This window comes from Bacillus rossius, chromosome 6, assembly GCF_032445375.1.
Source record: "Bacillus rossius redtenbacheri isolate Brsri chromosome 6, Brsri_v3, whole genome shotgun sequence".
Classification (NCBI taxonomy): Eukaryota; Metazoa; Arthropoda; class Insecta; order Phasmatodea; family Bacillidae; genus Bacillus; species Bacillus rossius.
The window spans coordinates 5085673-5102599 of record NC_086334.1 but is presented as its reverse complement, the minus strand read 5'-3'; the positions used below and the strand labels follow the sequence as shown (position 1 = coordinate 5102599).

At 37.7% G+C, this 16927-nt stretch overlaps 2 protein-coding genes across 2 annotated transcripts; both read right to left on the bottom strand.

Annotated features, from left to right (window-relative positions):
• Positions 1-8076: 8076 nt before the first annotated feature.
• Positions 8077-11083, bottom strand: LOC134532549 (glutathione S-transferase C-terminal domain-containing protein homolog). Its single transcript, XM_063369061.1, has 2 exons — positions 9887-11083; positions 8077-9517 (listed from the first exon to the last, which is right to left on the bottom strand). Exons 1-2 carry the CDS (start codon positions 11081-11083, stop codon positions 8999-9001), a joined length of 1716 nt encoding a protein of 571 aa, XP_063225131.1. The 3' UTR covers positions 8077-8998.
• Positions 11084-11087: 4 nt separating this feature from the next.
• On the bottom strand, positions 11088-14762 carry LOC134532550 (protein JTB). The gene is made up of 4 exons (XM_063369062.1): positions 14621-14762; positions 12070-12218; positions 11340-11433; positions 11088-11250 (listed from the first exon to the last, which is right to left on the bottom strand). Exons 1-4 carry the CDS (start codon positions 14674-14676, stop codon positions 11088-11090), a joined length of 462 nt encoding a protein of 153 aa, XP_063225132.1. The 5' UTR covers positions 14677-14762.
• Between the last annotated feature and the right edge of the window lie 2165 nt (positions 14763-16927).

The following is a 16927-nucleotide window of genomic DNA, read 5'->3' as shown; positions in this document are numbered from 1 at the left end:
AAAAGAGAACTCTGATTGTATAAAGAACAAAAAAAAGTTGGGACGAAAGAAGGAAGTGCTAACAACGATGACTGATTGCAGATTAATTTCATACATTCTCTTCTTAAGCCGAGCTCAGGTGCCAATCAAATGCTCTATCTAGGAGCTGCTCATTATTTCATCGCCATTGCGCGATAAATTTTTTTTTATGTCCTTTTAGTTGGACTTTGTCTGACTCTGGTTTTCATCTGTTTCCTACATATACAAAATATAATTACAGTAAATAATGATCATGTTATCACTTGATCAATATCAAATCAGAAATCAGATAATTTTTTTTCCTTCTATTTTCGTCCTTCTTAAGATATACAAGCCTTTAGATGGCACGTAAATATCATGTTTTTAGCTACATTTTACAAAATGGTTTAAAAAGTATGTGCTTAAGTGACCCTTCATAGTTGAATGAATTTATAGGGGAAAAAACATGGACGTATTGTCCTTACGAGCTATGGTCAACTATACCCCACGAGTCTATGGCAGAGAATAATTATATTTGTTGTTGTTGTTGTTTTCCTACACTGCGTTACGTTAGAGAAATCGAGAAGAAAAAATTAAATGAAGGAAAATATTTTCGGGTTTGTACCAAAGCTGTGTCTGTGAAAATTTCTTCTTTCTGTCGTCGTTTGCTGTCGACGAGCTAGAGGCCTGAGAACTTTAAGCGATGTTGAAGTTAGAGATCCAAGTTCCTTTCCTTGAAGTCGATCCTGTGATTATCATTCTTACTGTGTTCCATGTTTAGGTTGTTTTCAGGGTGGGAGTATTACTTGATGTTTTATTTTGTATTTTGTTTAAAATTATTTATTTATTTGGTTGGCATCCAGTACTCATCTCTGTTAAGTTTTGCTAGAGTATTTAAAATAAATTTAAAAACTGGAATAAAATGTTAATAAAATCTCTGGATTATTTTGTAATTAAAATAAAATGTGAAAATTGTTTTCCCTGTTATACTTGTGTTGGGATAGGAGCCTAAAGAAAAGGCTTAGGAGTGTTCTTTGTTGTGATGTCACTGTGTTAATGCCTTGTAAATGTTGTTACAGAAGTCATCTCCATTGGCTGTGATAACGACGCGACCTTTGAAGCAGGGGTTGGCGGAGAAGTGGGCAGCCCTGACGTCCTGTTGTTATCTTTTCGATAACCTTTGTTCAAGAACTCGCGTCGGACATAAATCAGCTAAGAAATTTTTATATTTGTAACAGGGGACATGATACTTAATTTATTTTAAACAAAAAAAATATTGTTACAGTAGGTTTAAATTAAAGATAAGAATCAGGAAAGAAATAATGTAAAAGATTACTTTTGTTCGAAGAGACGGAAATTTAGAGAATAATCATTCAATAGGATACTTAGGAGAGTGATTGATTACAAACAAATTATCAGTTTTAATTTACTAGATTAAGTTTCTGGCCGAATTCATATACTTTTCCTAGGTTAGGTTTAATTAATAAAAATTTACTTATGCTAAGGTTATTATTTCGTAGATTTAGTTTACGATTGCTGTAACGACGTACCTAGCGTTATTATTTATTAATATATATATTATATAGCTCAATTAAAATTATATTATACTAAATGTCTCGATTTTCTTTTGTTAAATTCAAGATAAATATATGGTGTGAATTCGTATAGTAAGATTTATGATAGTCGATAGAATTTCGTTAGTTTTTAGTGACTTGGGCGGGGGGGGGGGGGTTGGTTGGGGGGCTTGGACATTGTTGTGCGCAGTGTGTTTGGGTGGCGCTGGTTGTTTCGGGGGCGACTTTTTGTCGTTTCCCGCCGGGCTGCCAGCCGGCCCACTTAGATTAAGGAAGTGTGAAAAAGTTGTGTCGAGTGATCAGAGCGCTGGTTCAAACCCTCGGCGCAGCGAGCCCCGGGGCTGATCCGCTCTCGCGGGTTTGCGCCCCTCGGCCGTGGTCCAATCAGGCGGCGGGCCTCGGTACTAGAGCCGGGCTCAGCCGCCCCCAGGTCGCGCCGAGGAACCAGCATCCCCCCTCCCCCCTCCCCTTTTATAATTACGTATTGTGCAGGCTGTCCACAAAAGAATGCCCCAGTTTCGAATTGTACATTATCACCACATAGCAGAGACCTGAAAAATTCGCGGATTCATTTCGTGATATGCTACAATTCAAATAATAATTATACTTTAGTGCTGCTTCCACCACTGGTTCGCTGTTAATCTGGAGTAATGAGGGCCAATTAGAGACCCTCACTCATAGAAGTGTCGAATCACAGATACTCAGTCGAGACGACTCACAAGTCAGCAGCCAATGAACAGGCGGCATTTTCCCGAGTGTGTAGAGTGTAGCGGAGTCTATCCTGGAGGTCGTTGAACCCGCGAATTATTCCGGTCTCTACTACATAGTTTAAAACAAATTCGCTTCCCGAGGTCTGTCCCTATGTTTGCTTAGATATTTAAAACTACGCAACGGATTTTGATGCGTTTTTTTATAGATAGAGTGATTCAATAGGAAGGTTTATAAGTATAATACATGCATAATATAGTAGAGAAACACTGATAATTTTTAGAGGTTTCTAATGTGATGTCGTAAATAAACACATTTTTTTGCGCTTACATTGCAAACGCTGGCTGAACCCTACGAGATAGATCAAAATAATGTACTACAGTATTGTACACCTTAAAAAGGTCTACAAAAAAGTCCGCGATGATATATGACAATACTCACCGGATGTGGTAACGGAGAAGATGTATTGATTCCCCAAATTCCTCTGATACCATCGGATTTACCGTTCCAATTTAAACGCCTACAATTTCCGGTAAAGATATCTTTTGCAATGATCCAATGACCATTAATAAATCGCAGGGTCAAACTTTCAACGTTGCAGGCTTAGATTTGAGCGTTGAGTGTTTTTCACATGGCCAATTATATGTCGCTCCTTCAAGAGTAACCTCTAAAGAAAACATGTTTGTATTGGCTAATGACAAAAAAGCTGTGAACGTTGTATATAACAACAAAGCATTACTCACGCATGTGCTTATCTAAAACTGTTATGAGTTACCCTTTTATTGTGATGCTTAGGGCTAGTTCAATTAGAAAATACGGCCAAGAAAATTTAATTTCCTAAAATTACAAGTTCAAAACATATATTTAAGTTGAATTTTTGTTTTTTTGTTTTTAATGGTACAAGGGATTGTTTTCACTTAACATTTGTCAGTGGCAATCTCGTTAAGACAGAAACTATCATTAACACACATCAAAGATGCCAGGGAGCAAAATAATTATTTACAATACATATTTTCAAACATCTATATTTTCATTCAATTGAGGAACTTCAGCAGGCTTTTTTTTCTATATCCGAGTATTTGTTTCTCTGTTTATTGAAGCTAACCTCAGCTGGCGTTGTTGTAGTGTTGTTTTTTTTTAGGTTAGTGTAATGAGTGTGACATCAAACTTTGGATTTTTCCAGAATGATCTAGGCATTGATAAGGAACAAGAGTTTTTATTAATATTAATGAGGTACCTATATATCTAATGTTTGTATAGTAAGGAAGATTTGTGAATAGTAAGTTAAGTGAGCATAAATAAAGAAGTGTGTTTCTGGTCGTTGGCGTAAAGCTGTAGACTACATACATATATGTATGTATACACACACATACAGTAGAACCTCGATTATTCGTGACCCGATTAACCGGGCACTTGGTTAACCAGGTTCCCAACTAAAAATTATACTATTTTTTACATGCTTTATATTAGCTTCACCTGTATGTTTGTCTGTCCGTCTGTAACTCTTTCGACTAAGAGTGAGTGACTCATCACTGTAAAATGTCCCACCCATTTCATTACGTTCGTTAGCCGAGCGGTCTAAGGCGCGCGACTTCTGTGACGTCAGCTTTCGGATTCAGCGATCGTGGGTTCTACTCCCGGCCACGCCGAAAAAAAAAAAAAAACGTTTTTTTCCCCCCGGTAAATTCTAATATTATATCCATACATCTAACTGCAAATGATTCGTAGAAACGTTACCATTTCTTTGTGACGTTGCAACTCCAAATAGTTATCTCAGATGGTAATAGGTAGTGTCGGTAACTCATTTCCCTATGATAATTATACATAAATATAGTTTAAAAAACTAAAAAAAACATGCTTTTAAAGAATATCAAACTAAAAAGTTAAAAATAAATATAGTTTAAAAAACTAAAAAAACATGTTTTTAAAGAATATCAAACTAAAAAGTTAAAAATAAATATAGTTTAAAAAACTAAAAAAACATGCTTTTAAAGAATATCAAACTAAAAAGTTAAAAATAAATATAGTTTAAAAAACTAAAGAAACATGCTTTTAAAGATTATCAAACTAAAAAGTAAAAAATAATTTTAAAATTTAATTTATGACAATAGTATATAACCAATACTAGTATAAATGAGAAAAAAGCATGGGGCGCTTAATATTCAAAAAATATGGCACAAAGCGCCTCAAGCTTTTTTCTCATTTATACTAGTATTGCTTATATACTATTGTCATAAATTAAATTTTAAAATTATTTTTTACTTTTTAGTTTGATAATCTTTAAAAGCATGTTTCTTTAGTTTTTTAAACTATATTTATTTGGCTTGAGGATGGGGGGGACCAAGCCTGCAAAGTGTAATTCATTAGGGAAGGGACAGGAAAGGAGAAAAGCTAAAAACTACGTATTAAAAGTAGAAACGAATGTACAAATATTCTGACTAAAATTTCCAGTGAGAAGAAATATTAGTCCCAGTTAGAATAGATTACAAGTATATAACAAAATTTTGCTGTATTGTATATGACCTAAATATATTTTAATTGGATTATTCGTGATTTTTGCTTATCCGTGCTTACCTCCCCTTGCTTCACAATATAAGCACGAAGCTACACAAGTATTATGTATGCTAATGAATCTTCCACTTTAAACTGTTGAGTCTTTTGTAAGATAGTGTATCTTTGAAACAGAAAAGTGACATAGGTACCTATTGTGTATACTTTACAAAAGAGATTTTTCTGGTTTCTTTTTTTTTTTTATTTCAGTCAAGAATTTACAACTTTTCGACATTTTCCATAGTACTACATTGCAAGATCTATTAAATTTTAACCAATCAAAATGGCATTGTGAAAACCACAAGATAAAACTATTAAACAAAAATTTGTCTCCACTAGTAAAATTGACTGAAAAATCAGATATTGATGTAATATTTCTTGTCCTTTAATTATGATATTTAAAGAAAAATAATATGAAATAGCATGGCTTCAAAATACCTCTTGCCTTACTGAACAAAATCAACCATCTGAGTGCTCCGTGGCAATCCAACTAACGACAACTCTCTCCGCACAGACAATGTAACAATGTAAGCGCACACATGACGATACTGAACAATCCCAATGGCAACGTGGAGATACAGCTGAGGACGAGGCATCATTAAGGCCTCCCACCTCAGCCAAGGCACTCGCACACTAATGAAGCTCTCAAGACAAATAAACATTGACACGGAATTCACTGTTTAGTCTTCATTCCCCACTTACAGGTACCTATACATATAAGGTACTTCTTGCAACTTCCTAAATAATTTACCAAAAAACCTTAAGTTGTGCAAATGTACGCCACAAAAATTAAATTACACCAATATCTCAATTAGCACGTCTTCAAATGGCGCCAATTTTTTTGCTGCTAGGTCCTTCTATACGGACTCTTCAAATCCTGTTCAACATCTCCACAAGCAATAATTTATTTTAAACCTATAAAAACTGAATCTATATTGCTGTGCCAATAACATTTTGGATTTAGTATTTCACACAAAAATGTTATCTTCATATGTATGATATATGTGACAAACATGGAAATAACAAATTTATATTGGTATAAATTAAACAAACATCATAAATTGCAGGAAACAGATTGCAGGTGTTTTGTAATCCATAGGAATTCATTACATTGCATCAAATGAAGTTAAAGATGGACTAAAATAAAATAGTGCAAATAACAGGAAAAGGTAAAAAGCGGTAATTTAAAATTGAGGTTCTTCTCTATATATTTTTTTAAAAGAAAAGGTTTACATTTTCACCTTCTTGCAAAAAACAAAAATTAATTTTTTAATATATTAAATTTACAAATCTCATTTATCTAACATTAAATTTGTATCAAAATATGGATATATAGATAGGAATTTTTTTTTACATTAAATGTATGTATAATTCCAAGTAATTCTGTCCTTGACAAAATAATTACTTATTTTTATATTGTAAAAAATTTTCATGTATCAGTCAACAAAATTACATTAGTTTAGTGAAACAGGTATTAAGAAACACTTTTGTGGCATAACTGTGGAACAATGCTGTATGTTTATTAATAAACAGCATTAGTTAAGAATAAACACAACACAAAAATCTCTTGTTTCAAAAGATGAAATTTATTTAGTAATAATAACTTATTTTTATACAGATAATTATGTAATTATATTATACACAAGTTGAATAGATATATTATATTAATGTATAATTAAAAATAACATATTAATAAAAACACATAATAAAAACACATATAATAAAAACTTATTTTTAATCACATTAGTGTTTAATTTTAACATATTTACTCAAGAAATTGTAGACATGAACATCATTTGGCTAATCCGTATTAATTATTTTTATTAGGTGGATCGCCAAGGAAGACTACTATTGCAGTTGTTACCATGCAGCTATTACTTAACAGCCATAAACCATTAACCAAACATCTATATATGTACATAGAACTGAATATCCTTAAAAAAAAAAAAAAAAAAAAAAAAAAAAAAAGAGGGGGGGGGGGGGCTTGTCTGTAAAGTCGGTTTACGGACAATAATTTTACGTGATAACGTCATGAGAAAACATTGATGAAAAATTGCATGCTTTTATGAATTGAATTGAATTATTATCAATGAATTATCATTATTTTCTATAATACAAAGAAGGAGTTAATTGAAAATTACAATTTTTTTCATTGAATACTAAATAAAAGCAGCAGTTGACTTTTTATACGACATTTATATGAGATAATAATTTTTTAGTCATACATAATTGTAACATGACCTATTATTACTGCACTCGCCGACCGATGCTACTTTTTTTTAATAATCAAAGAACATATATATGAGATTGTATCGCTAATCAAATTCTTTAAAATGCAAGAATTAATTACTTTTTTTGCTAAAATTGTTGTTGTAATAAACAATGGAAACCATATTAACTTTTCACTTCACTTTATAAACAGTTGACAAAACAGTTCACGTGCAGGTTGTGTGCTGCCGCTGTCTCTCTTCTACTCGGACGCATCGGCCGATGGAGTGGAAGAGAGATAGATGCGTCACAAGCCGATCGTGCCTCTCTATCGCTTGTTCCGCGCTCTCGCTTGCACTCTCGGCTCAGGCGGAACGTGACAATGAGTCATGCTTTTTCGTGCGTACAGCCGGCGTTCATTGATTTATAAGACGTTATCACATCAAAAAAACCTCAACTAACTGAAGGTTGTGAAGATTTTGCAATGTTACAAACTGTTAACAGAATTTCTGTTGACTTCCACATGATAACAAACACAACAATTATATAGCAAAAAAATAATCTTCAAACAGAACCTTGCATACTCCATTTTACAGTGTGTATGAAGATGACATTTTCATCTCAAATTTTTTTTATTTCTATGAAGTTGTTAATGGGTAAAATTGGACCAAGAAGGATGAAATATGAAATATGATTTATATATATAAATAAATAAACTGAAAAATACAACTCCATTAATATAAAGAATATCACTGAAAAATACAACTCCCTTAATATGAAGAATATCGCATACCTCAAGCTATTATACACCTTTAAAATAATACCAAAAACTTTAGTTTGAAAGGTTTTTTGATACTCATTAGCTTAATGGTAAAAAAAAAAAAGGGTTGGGGGGGGGGGAGGTCAAAGTAAAAATACAGTTCATTACTCTCTTAGTAGGTACAGAAAATCAAATCTGTTCAAAGTTACCTCTTATAAACATTCTAAATATGTACTATTAACCAAACTATTACCATACTTCAAAAAAAAAGTAGCTTGCTTTTAGAGAAAACCTTTAATTGTTTTCACATGAACAGAACAATTATAATATTATTTTCAGCCCAATATTGATATAAGATGACTATATCTCACAGCAAAGTAAGGGTTATTTTTTTCTTCAAAGTGCATATTCTTTTTGCAGTTGTGACTATAGAGTGACCAAAAATAGTAAGTACATGAATGTTTTCAAATACTTTTCACTACCATTAAGTTGAAACCATTTACGTAGTTAATTTCTCTGAGAATTAAAAACCGAAAAAAAAAAAATATATATGTATATATTGTTTGGTTCTTGCTCCTTTGAAAACACTGGCAATATTTTGCACATAATACGTAAGATACAGTAAAAACCCTGTTAAGAAATTTCTCAAGGTACTTAGAATATCAGACTTATTACAGGTAAAACTTAATTAGAAGGCTAATGACTTGACGTAGCTTTTGGACATACACCATTGCTAAGCACATGTATGTCTGTAGAAGAAAACTACAAAAAAAAAAACCAAAAGACAAAAACACAAATTAAGCAAAAAATTGCTGTTGTCAACAGGATATAAACACCACATAATATTCCATAACAGGAATATCGTCAACAAACAAAGAAAAACAAAGACACACATGAGCATAGCAATGGCGTATGTCCCAAAGCTTACATCAAGTCATGCACTCCCATTGCACAAATCTTTCAAAGATAATACAGAAGGGTAATATATAATATTGTATGTACTTATAGGTCAATTGCCTCATTTTATAAACTTATTATGCAGGAAATTTTCTTAAGAGTGTATCTACTGTATATACAAGTATGTCGATATGCGGGCCATTTTGAAGACAAATAATTGGTACATTACATTTGCTTTTCAAGGTACTTTACTAAAAGACAGACGTGTCAGTGCACTGTTGACGCAGCGGGGCAGAGGCAAGGATCACCGGGCGACGCGCCAGTGGCGCGGGACGCCCACCAGCAGGTTGTTCTTGGGCGTGCACGACGGGGGCACGAGCTTCGCCAGGGACACCGTGTAGCCGTGCTCGCGCGCCTGCAGGCAGCGGTCCGCGTCGATCAGCCCCATGCACAGCCGGCCCTGGCCCGTCTTGGCGTCCGCGTCGCCGTGCGTCTGGTCGGCCGAGTGGCCCAGCACGAGGTACTCGCGCGGCGTCATGCCCGCGTCGCGCAGCGCCCGGCTGCGCGGGTACGACAGCACGTGGTTGTCCTGCACGGAGCCGTAGCAGCAGGGGCAGGACACGAAGGCCGCGCCGTGCCGCACGCAGCGCCGGATCACCAGGTCCGTGGCGACGCCGCAGGCGTGCAGCGACGCGCCCACGTCGAAGTCCGCGCAGAAGTAGTCCAGGTTGCACTGGCAGAACGTGACGTTGGGGAGCCCCAGCCGCGCTACACGCTCCCTCGCGCGTCCCAGGCTCTCCTCCTTGTTCTCCAGCAGCACCACCTGCGCAGACAACACCGTGCTCAGTCTGGCCACAACACCACAAACATACCATGCACTTGTGTATCCCATAGTTTTATACTTCACATGAGAGAAAGTTGCACAAAAGAGTGACTTCTTTTCAAAATAAAGTCTAGTAAATAAATATAAAGTTAAGAAATCGGTATTGAAAAATATCATTACAACTAAGTCACTAATTTAAACATCTTTAATAATTTAAACACCTTTTAGTATTATAATTCACACCCATGACTAACTTAGTTATTTCTTCACTAAATTATTTTACATCTTGAGTAGTGCAACACACTACAAGCAACATTTACATATATAAAAACTACTAAGTACATCAAGGACTCCTTGCCAGACACGCACCTGGCAGCGAGGCAGCAGGTGTGCCAACACAATCCCCAGGTGCCCGCTCCCTGAGCAGAAGTCCACAATGATATGACCAGGCTGGGCAATCTTCAAAACTGCCTTGGCCAAGTTCTCCAGCTGTTGTGCCTTCCTCTCCTGTCGCTGGACCGGCAGGTGGCCCCCTTTGGGGTGTGCCTCCGGGGGCAGCGACGACCAGTCAAACTCCTGCTCCCAGCCGAAGGGCACGTCCTGCCAGTCCGGCACGACTCCCAGGTCCAGCGCCAACTTCACGGACACCTCCACATCCTCCTGCCGCGTGAAGATCCTCCTCCTCGGCTTGTAGCGCTTCGGGTCGCTCTTGTACAGAGACTGCTTCGGCAGGTCGGGAACCACGTAGTCCACGTACAGCCTGCCGGCGAGACCGCCCCCCAGACCTCTTATCAGCCCCAGGGCTTCCTCGGCGCCCTGCCGCGACCTGACCAGACCGAACCACTTCATGGTCAGCGGCAAGTGCTGAGGGAGGTACACGCTCTTGACCGCTTCCAACAGGATGTGGAAGCACGGGAGCAGGATGATGTCCGCCAAGGTCATGGCAGGGCCCTCCGCAAAGCTGTGCTCCAGTTCGACGCTCAGCCGGCCGGCAGACTTGACGTGGTCCTGGTACACCTTCTGGATGTTGTGGATGCGGAGCGGCTGAGCCATGTGGATCTCGAAGCGAACGAGGTCTTCCGGCAGGACCACTACGTCGCTCTGCTCCTGCTGCCCGGCGATCACGCTCTTCACCGACGAGATGACATCCACCTCGCAGAAGCGGGTCCAGAGGGAAGACTCTGCACACGCTATCAGGCAGCCCTGCCGAAACCCCAGCAAGTTCCCGCAATGGTGGCCGGGAAAGAGTGCCACAGTGCATTTGACAACCTGGCGCAAAACAGCACAAAGTCCGGCCACGACGGAACTGCTGTTCGTCAGCACGACGACCGGCAGCTGGCATATCGTGGCCAAGTGAGGTAGGTCAGGTACCTCGATAAGATCGTATTCGAAACACGACACCCTGACCGTGAACACGGGGTTGATCGCAGGCTTCAAGACAAACACTAAATTAACAGGTGAATCCTGCAAGAACTTTAAAGTGCACAGGGAGATTAGCGTCTCGAGGGGTGCCTGCACACAGTCGTTCTCCGGCCTGGAGAACACGTCGACGTAGAGGACATCCATGACCTCACACACTGTTTGCCAGCTGCCTCTGGATCCTCCTCATCATCCTGATGTCAAGCACCTTCTGACGCGCAAACACAGCGGTGGTGGAGATCACGCCCAACACCAACATCAGCCCTTCAAACAGCCAGAAGTTTCGCTCCTCCAACCAAGTCACTTTCGCACAGCTGAAAACAAACACACCCCGCACACACACATTACAGTGGAAAAACACGCTTTCTAAATTCACAATTCACATAATAAAACCTTATCTCACCTTCTACTGATTAATCCTGATGTTTTGCATCTCAATACTTCTTTGAAGTTTGTTGCTACACATACATTACTTATTTTGCTAGCAAGTTCAAAATCTGGAAAAAGAAAAGAAAAAAATTTGTGAAATTTAAGAGCAAGAAATACTGTGTCAATTTTATTCCCTGTACTCAACACTTGATAATTAAACTTATATGGTTTATTTATTTGACAATCTCATAATTAAAATGGCTGTAAAAACAACCTTTCATTAATCATGCACTTCAGCAATGTAATCAACGTTGTAATTATTTAAACATAAGTAAAGTAAAATTTAGAAAACTGAATGAGATAGTAAGGTGTCTAGTGCGAAAATGCTGAAAAATAATCCAATGATGCCTGTAATCTGTAAATACATATCTAAGATTGGCTGGAAAAATTGCACGTCAAATTTTGTATTGGCATTATCATACAAGCGATAGATTTATTATTATTACTATTATTATGTTGTATGTTCTTCTAATTTAATTCCTTTTATTTGCACATCCAGAATTTTCTTGGTTACTAGCTGCCACTAAACAAATAAAACTCTCTCCTGCAAAATGAGGGATTTTGACATATGTAATTTTTCCTGCCGACCCTATATTTTGTTCGCATGCAATCTGCAGGCCTACTCAAGAAAGCTTCCTACAGAACGTTCTTATCACACACGATGAAAGCAGACGACGTCGAGGACAGAAGGACGCACTCGGTACCTGAGCACTGGTGGCAGGGTTCCACTACAGTGTAGTTCTCCCGAAGCCAGCACGGGCCTTCTCCCGCGGAACTGCCGTCAGCCAGCTGCGGGGCGTTCCTGTTCGACGACGTCCATCGACTTTCCACCACCAGCACGAACACAGTCAGTCTGCCGAACAACGCAAGGAGCGATCACCTCCAGAAGATACGGCGCGATAACAACCACTTTGGTCAATGTCGAAAAGACGCTCCTGATTGGAACTAAGAGAGATAAATAAATGAAGTTAATTTTATCTGCATCTAAACTAAATTATTTGCCGATAGACGCATTGAAATATTGCAAGTGTTTTTCTCCTTGAAAGGTTGTATCCTGGTTGGTTTATATACAATTTTCCATAGCCTCTGCCACAGAGCAGATTATTTTTCACATTCCAAAATTAACAAAGCAAGTAGATTAATTAGTCAAAAATTGCTACGGATAAATTTTGAAATTATTAATATTATAACTGCAATTCGTTTTTGTTTTTATAATAGACATTTATCATTAGGAATGTAAGAAGGATTTCATTTCAGGGGTTGGGGGGGGGGAGAGAGAGAGAGAGAGAGAGAGAGAGAGAGAGAGAGAGAGAGAGAGAGAGAGAGAAAATCACACTGTTTGCCCACTGTTTGCTTTCAAAATCTTCATTTTTTTCATGGGAGTGATGGATTTTTTAATCCCCATCCCTTTGCATATGCCCCTGTTTCTCATTTTTATTTGCTTTCACATGTTTAGTTAAAAAACATTTAATGTACAAAATACCGATTTTAAATTTTTCGCTCTCATTCAAATGTTCGTTACTATGTGACTAAAAATCCTACATTAAATGCAAATGTCAGCAAACAAAGATTCCATAATGCAATTAGTTATTTACAAAATCAACAAAAGAAAATACAAGCATTAAAATTTCCCTTATAATTGCAATACAGTCATTATATTAACTCCTTTCATTATTAAAAAAAATACCTCTGTTTACTAAATTTCTCCTTAACAAACACCCAGATCCACAAAGAAAAATAAAAGGTTGTTGCAACATTAATTAACATACATTATATGGAAGCTATAAACAGTGATTGCTCAGAAACACTATTTTCAGAGTAAATACAGGTACTTCTCTAGTGTTTGAAAAAAGTACATTCAAATTTTTATTTTTACTTTACGTAAAAGCCTCTCAGTACCGGTAAGTATATTACCAAAAAAATGTTACTAGATGCAGTGAAAGGACTATAATTAAGCATTCTATGGTTCGTCACGTACTGCGTTCCGGCACTAACTGAACCACTCTCGTTCAGAATTTTTTTCTGGTGGGTTCCAGTTGTTGGGCAATGGCCTTCAGGTCACAGTACTGCGCTGCCGGCATTTAAAGTTACTTTTGAATTTCACACCAGCACTTTCTTCCTGTTTTACAGCAGTTTAATTTCACATTTTGCATTCCCATTAAAACTACAATTACTTTCGATAATTCAGCAAAATAGCTTATCTGGCCTGGCCATGGTACCAAAAGTGCTCGATTTAATTCCTTTACCATATAATATTTTACAAAAACCTCTCATTACTTGCAATTATTAGCCAAAAATAAAAATTAACTCACACAATATCAGTTTTGAAAACTTTAAAAAAATAAAAATAAACAACCCAAAAAAATATCTCTGTAATCCTACTATTCTAAGGGTAATTGCAAAGTTATTGAATAAACATAGAATATTTGAATTACTAAGCATAGAGCTAGAAAATAATGAATTACTGCTGCTACAAGAATTTTTTAATGGTTGTTTCCGTAATACTTGGATATAGAGGCTTTTTAGAATGGAAAGAAAAAAAATTGGAAAATATGTTTTTCACACACTACACACGTCCCTAAATAAAGACTGTAAGTGTTTATAAGTCTAAATGATCGTAATTAAAGTGATAGGTTGGCTAGGTATGTGGCTTTTAGAATACTGTGAAACCATTAAAATATTGTGAATTGTCACAAAACAGGGTAAAATAACACGTAGTCACTGCTTATTCTTATAATAATAATAATAATTTAGCAGCTACAAGTATCAAGTGACTTAAAAATACTAGCTTCAATTTTCAAATAACTATTTTTCGTTTTTAATGGCTCTTACCCCACAATTTCCCTTGACTTCATTGCCCTGCCTACTAGCTATTGTCTTAGAATTCTATTGACAGAATCTAATTTTAAAGACCTTGTAATTACCATATTATAATATTTAAGGGAAAGAAGTTAATCAGTGGTACCGATAAAAATTATAGGGAATTTTTTTTCTAAGACGCTAAAATAAAAATTACACATGATTATGGGCACAGAAAACGTCAGTTTTAATAAACTTGAACTAAATATATTATGTATATATCAATTTTCCGTAAAAAATTATATATTTTTTTAATACTTAATTTTTATAGAGCATCAGTTAAAAGTGTTATTTATCACATACCATTTGTTCTCTCATGAGACCATTCTCGTCCCTCAAATGATTCCATGTCAATTAATATCCAACTAAATTTTAAAAATCAAATAAATAACTTACCCTCCTAAGAAAATTACTGCCAATAACATCTGTTTTTTCGAACACGATTCTATCATTTTTTCCCCGAATATTTTTTATCATCACAAAAGTATTCATATAAACTCTTATAATCCATAGATGAATGATAAACATTATAGCATAGAGAGAAGTTATATAGGACAGAATCTTGTTTAAAAACAAAACACTGATTCAAGCGCTTCCTTTAAATGTGCAGAACCCATAAACTCATATTTCTGATCAGATTTAATATAAAGATAGCCTGCCATCTTTTTCCCGTGCTGACTGATTCTCTAGTGAAGCTAAGGGTGCCAACAAACTTCATTTACGGTCCTGCAAGTTACTCCACAGGTAGAGAACGAGTGTTGTATCCGAGAACGACGTCGCCACGTGGCCAGCAGACAGCAGGTGATGACAGACAGAAGCTGTTACAACTACTGGGGACTTTATGCTAAATTACTGTCTAGCTTGCTACGAGATTATAACACTCATATGCCAGTATGACTGTTTTAATGACACATGTCGCTCATACATGGTGCTACTGCCAAAATGACATGAATTATCTCCGGAACCTAACCTTAACACAACACATTGTACAGAGACATGTGGTCATGATTAAATGGAGGTAGTTATACTGTGAGCTAATAACCACCTTTTGGTCATAGGTTAAACCTAACGTGGCCAGGCTTTACTGAAATGCTGATTTTACTTGGAACATGAACACATTATACACCATTAAAAAAGGCCTTCCCAATGGTTACACCCGTGGAACAAAGACTGACGCCGTCCCCGCTGCCTGTTTTAAAATTAATGAATTTAAGTTGTGAAAACTAAGATTTTGACTCGAGGGCGGGGTTCTTTGCCTCGTGGCTGCAGGCAGGGACGCGTCACCAAGGACTCCCCGGGCTGTTTAGGCCACCCAGGATGCCGTAACGATTAAAAGGAACACGTAAATATAACTAGATTTATTAACACATCACACGGTACATTATGTCACCTGGTACAGTACACAGTCACGTAACTGGCCGTATCATCGTCTACCTTCTCATCTCCGCACACACAGCCCTCGAATGGCGGTACTGATTCACGATTTACGGAATTCCCTGGAAATACCCCACCGAGGGTTGCAGGCTATCCTGAGATTACGAGTAGAGGCGATGAAGGCGCGTGACACGTCCGGATAATGTGGATGATATTCCGGACAGTGAACAAAGGAATAATCCAATTAATTAATAAATAAATGGCCTACGGGAAACACTGGAACTACACAAATATACATGGCTGAGGGCCGAAACTAATGCTAACATCGATACCCAGGGGGAAGAGTCTGACCTGGAAATGTCCCGAAGGTCATGATTAATCTTATACAGCCACTGCTCAGATTAGATTGACATAGTTACCGAGAGTCCATCCACGTGGTGGCGTGGGGCCACGTAATTTTGGGCGCGGGCGCGGCAGTACCGGGGCACGAAACTCACTCACGACCGCGGTACGTCCCAAGAACTGAATCGTTAGTAATTCACTGTTCGCATTTGGTACAACACCGCCCCGCGTAGGCAAAGTTCAATTCTCCTGATGGAGCGATTATGGCGTGAAGCGCGGGCACATCAGTGTGCTGCCCAAAACTATATAAATTACGTAATACACTAAACGACTCATGGTTGAGTCACACACATTTAATAAAGAACCGCACGACACGTCGTACTGTCGATTTAGGGTGGATGAAAACAGATTGCAAGAAATTACCTATGAAAGCTACATGTTGGTTTTGGTGCGAAGATTGAAGGCTCCACATGCGCGGAGCTGCCGGCCCTGCTGAGTGGTAGATGGCGACTGACGACTCTCCCTGGCAACCCGGCCAGGGTGGGCTCGATTTCCCGCGAAAAGTTATGGAGCGCGGGAAGATGTTGACGGCCAGTTTTGTGACAAAAAACATATCAATCAACATGTAATAATTATTCATAAATATTAAATACATAAAAAGTTTTAGTTAGTTCTCTTAATTATAATTGCATGTGCACTATGTTGCGATTGCGCATCGCCACACCCGGCCGGGCGCGTCGCACAACACAGCCGGCCGTGACTCGTTTCACGCCGTTCGATGCACTGCTCTATTCTACTCTACTTTGCATGCACGGGCATGTTTGTTACACTTGTCCTGATTCAGGTGTTGAGGACACATAACGGCCTGTGCTCTCAGAGGGAGCACCGACAGGCGGCGTCAATACAAAAAATCCAACGGATGACTAGCACGAATACGAAGTATTCACTTAACATATGAGAATATAATTACCCATGAAACATAAACTA

Excerpts from the sequence above, each read along its gene's own strand:
- LOC134532550 (XM_063369062.1), bottom strand. The coding sequence starts at position 14,676 with ATGATAGAATCGTGTTCGAAAAAACAGATGTTATTGGCAGTAATTTTC. Across the intron at positions 12,219-14,620 it reads GCAGTAATTTTCTTAGGAGG|ACTGACTGTGTTCGTGCTGG; the intron begins GTAAGTTATTTA and ends GTTGTTCGGCAG. Across the intron at positions 11,251-11,339 it reads TCAGGATTAATCAGTAGAAG|CTGTGCGAAAGTGACTTGGT; the intron begins GTGAGATAAGGT and ends GTTTGTTTTCAG.
- LOC134532549 (XM_063369061.1), bottom strand. The coding sequence starts at position 11,083 with ATGGATGTCCTCTACGTCGACGTGTTCTCCAGGCCGGAGAACGACTGT. Across the intron at positions 9,518-9,886 it reads ACCTGCTGCCTCGCTGCCAG|GTGGTGCTGCTGGAGAACAA; the intron begins GTGCGTGTCTGG and ends TTGTCTGCGCAG.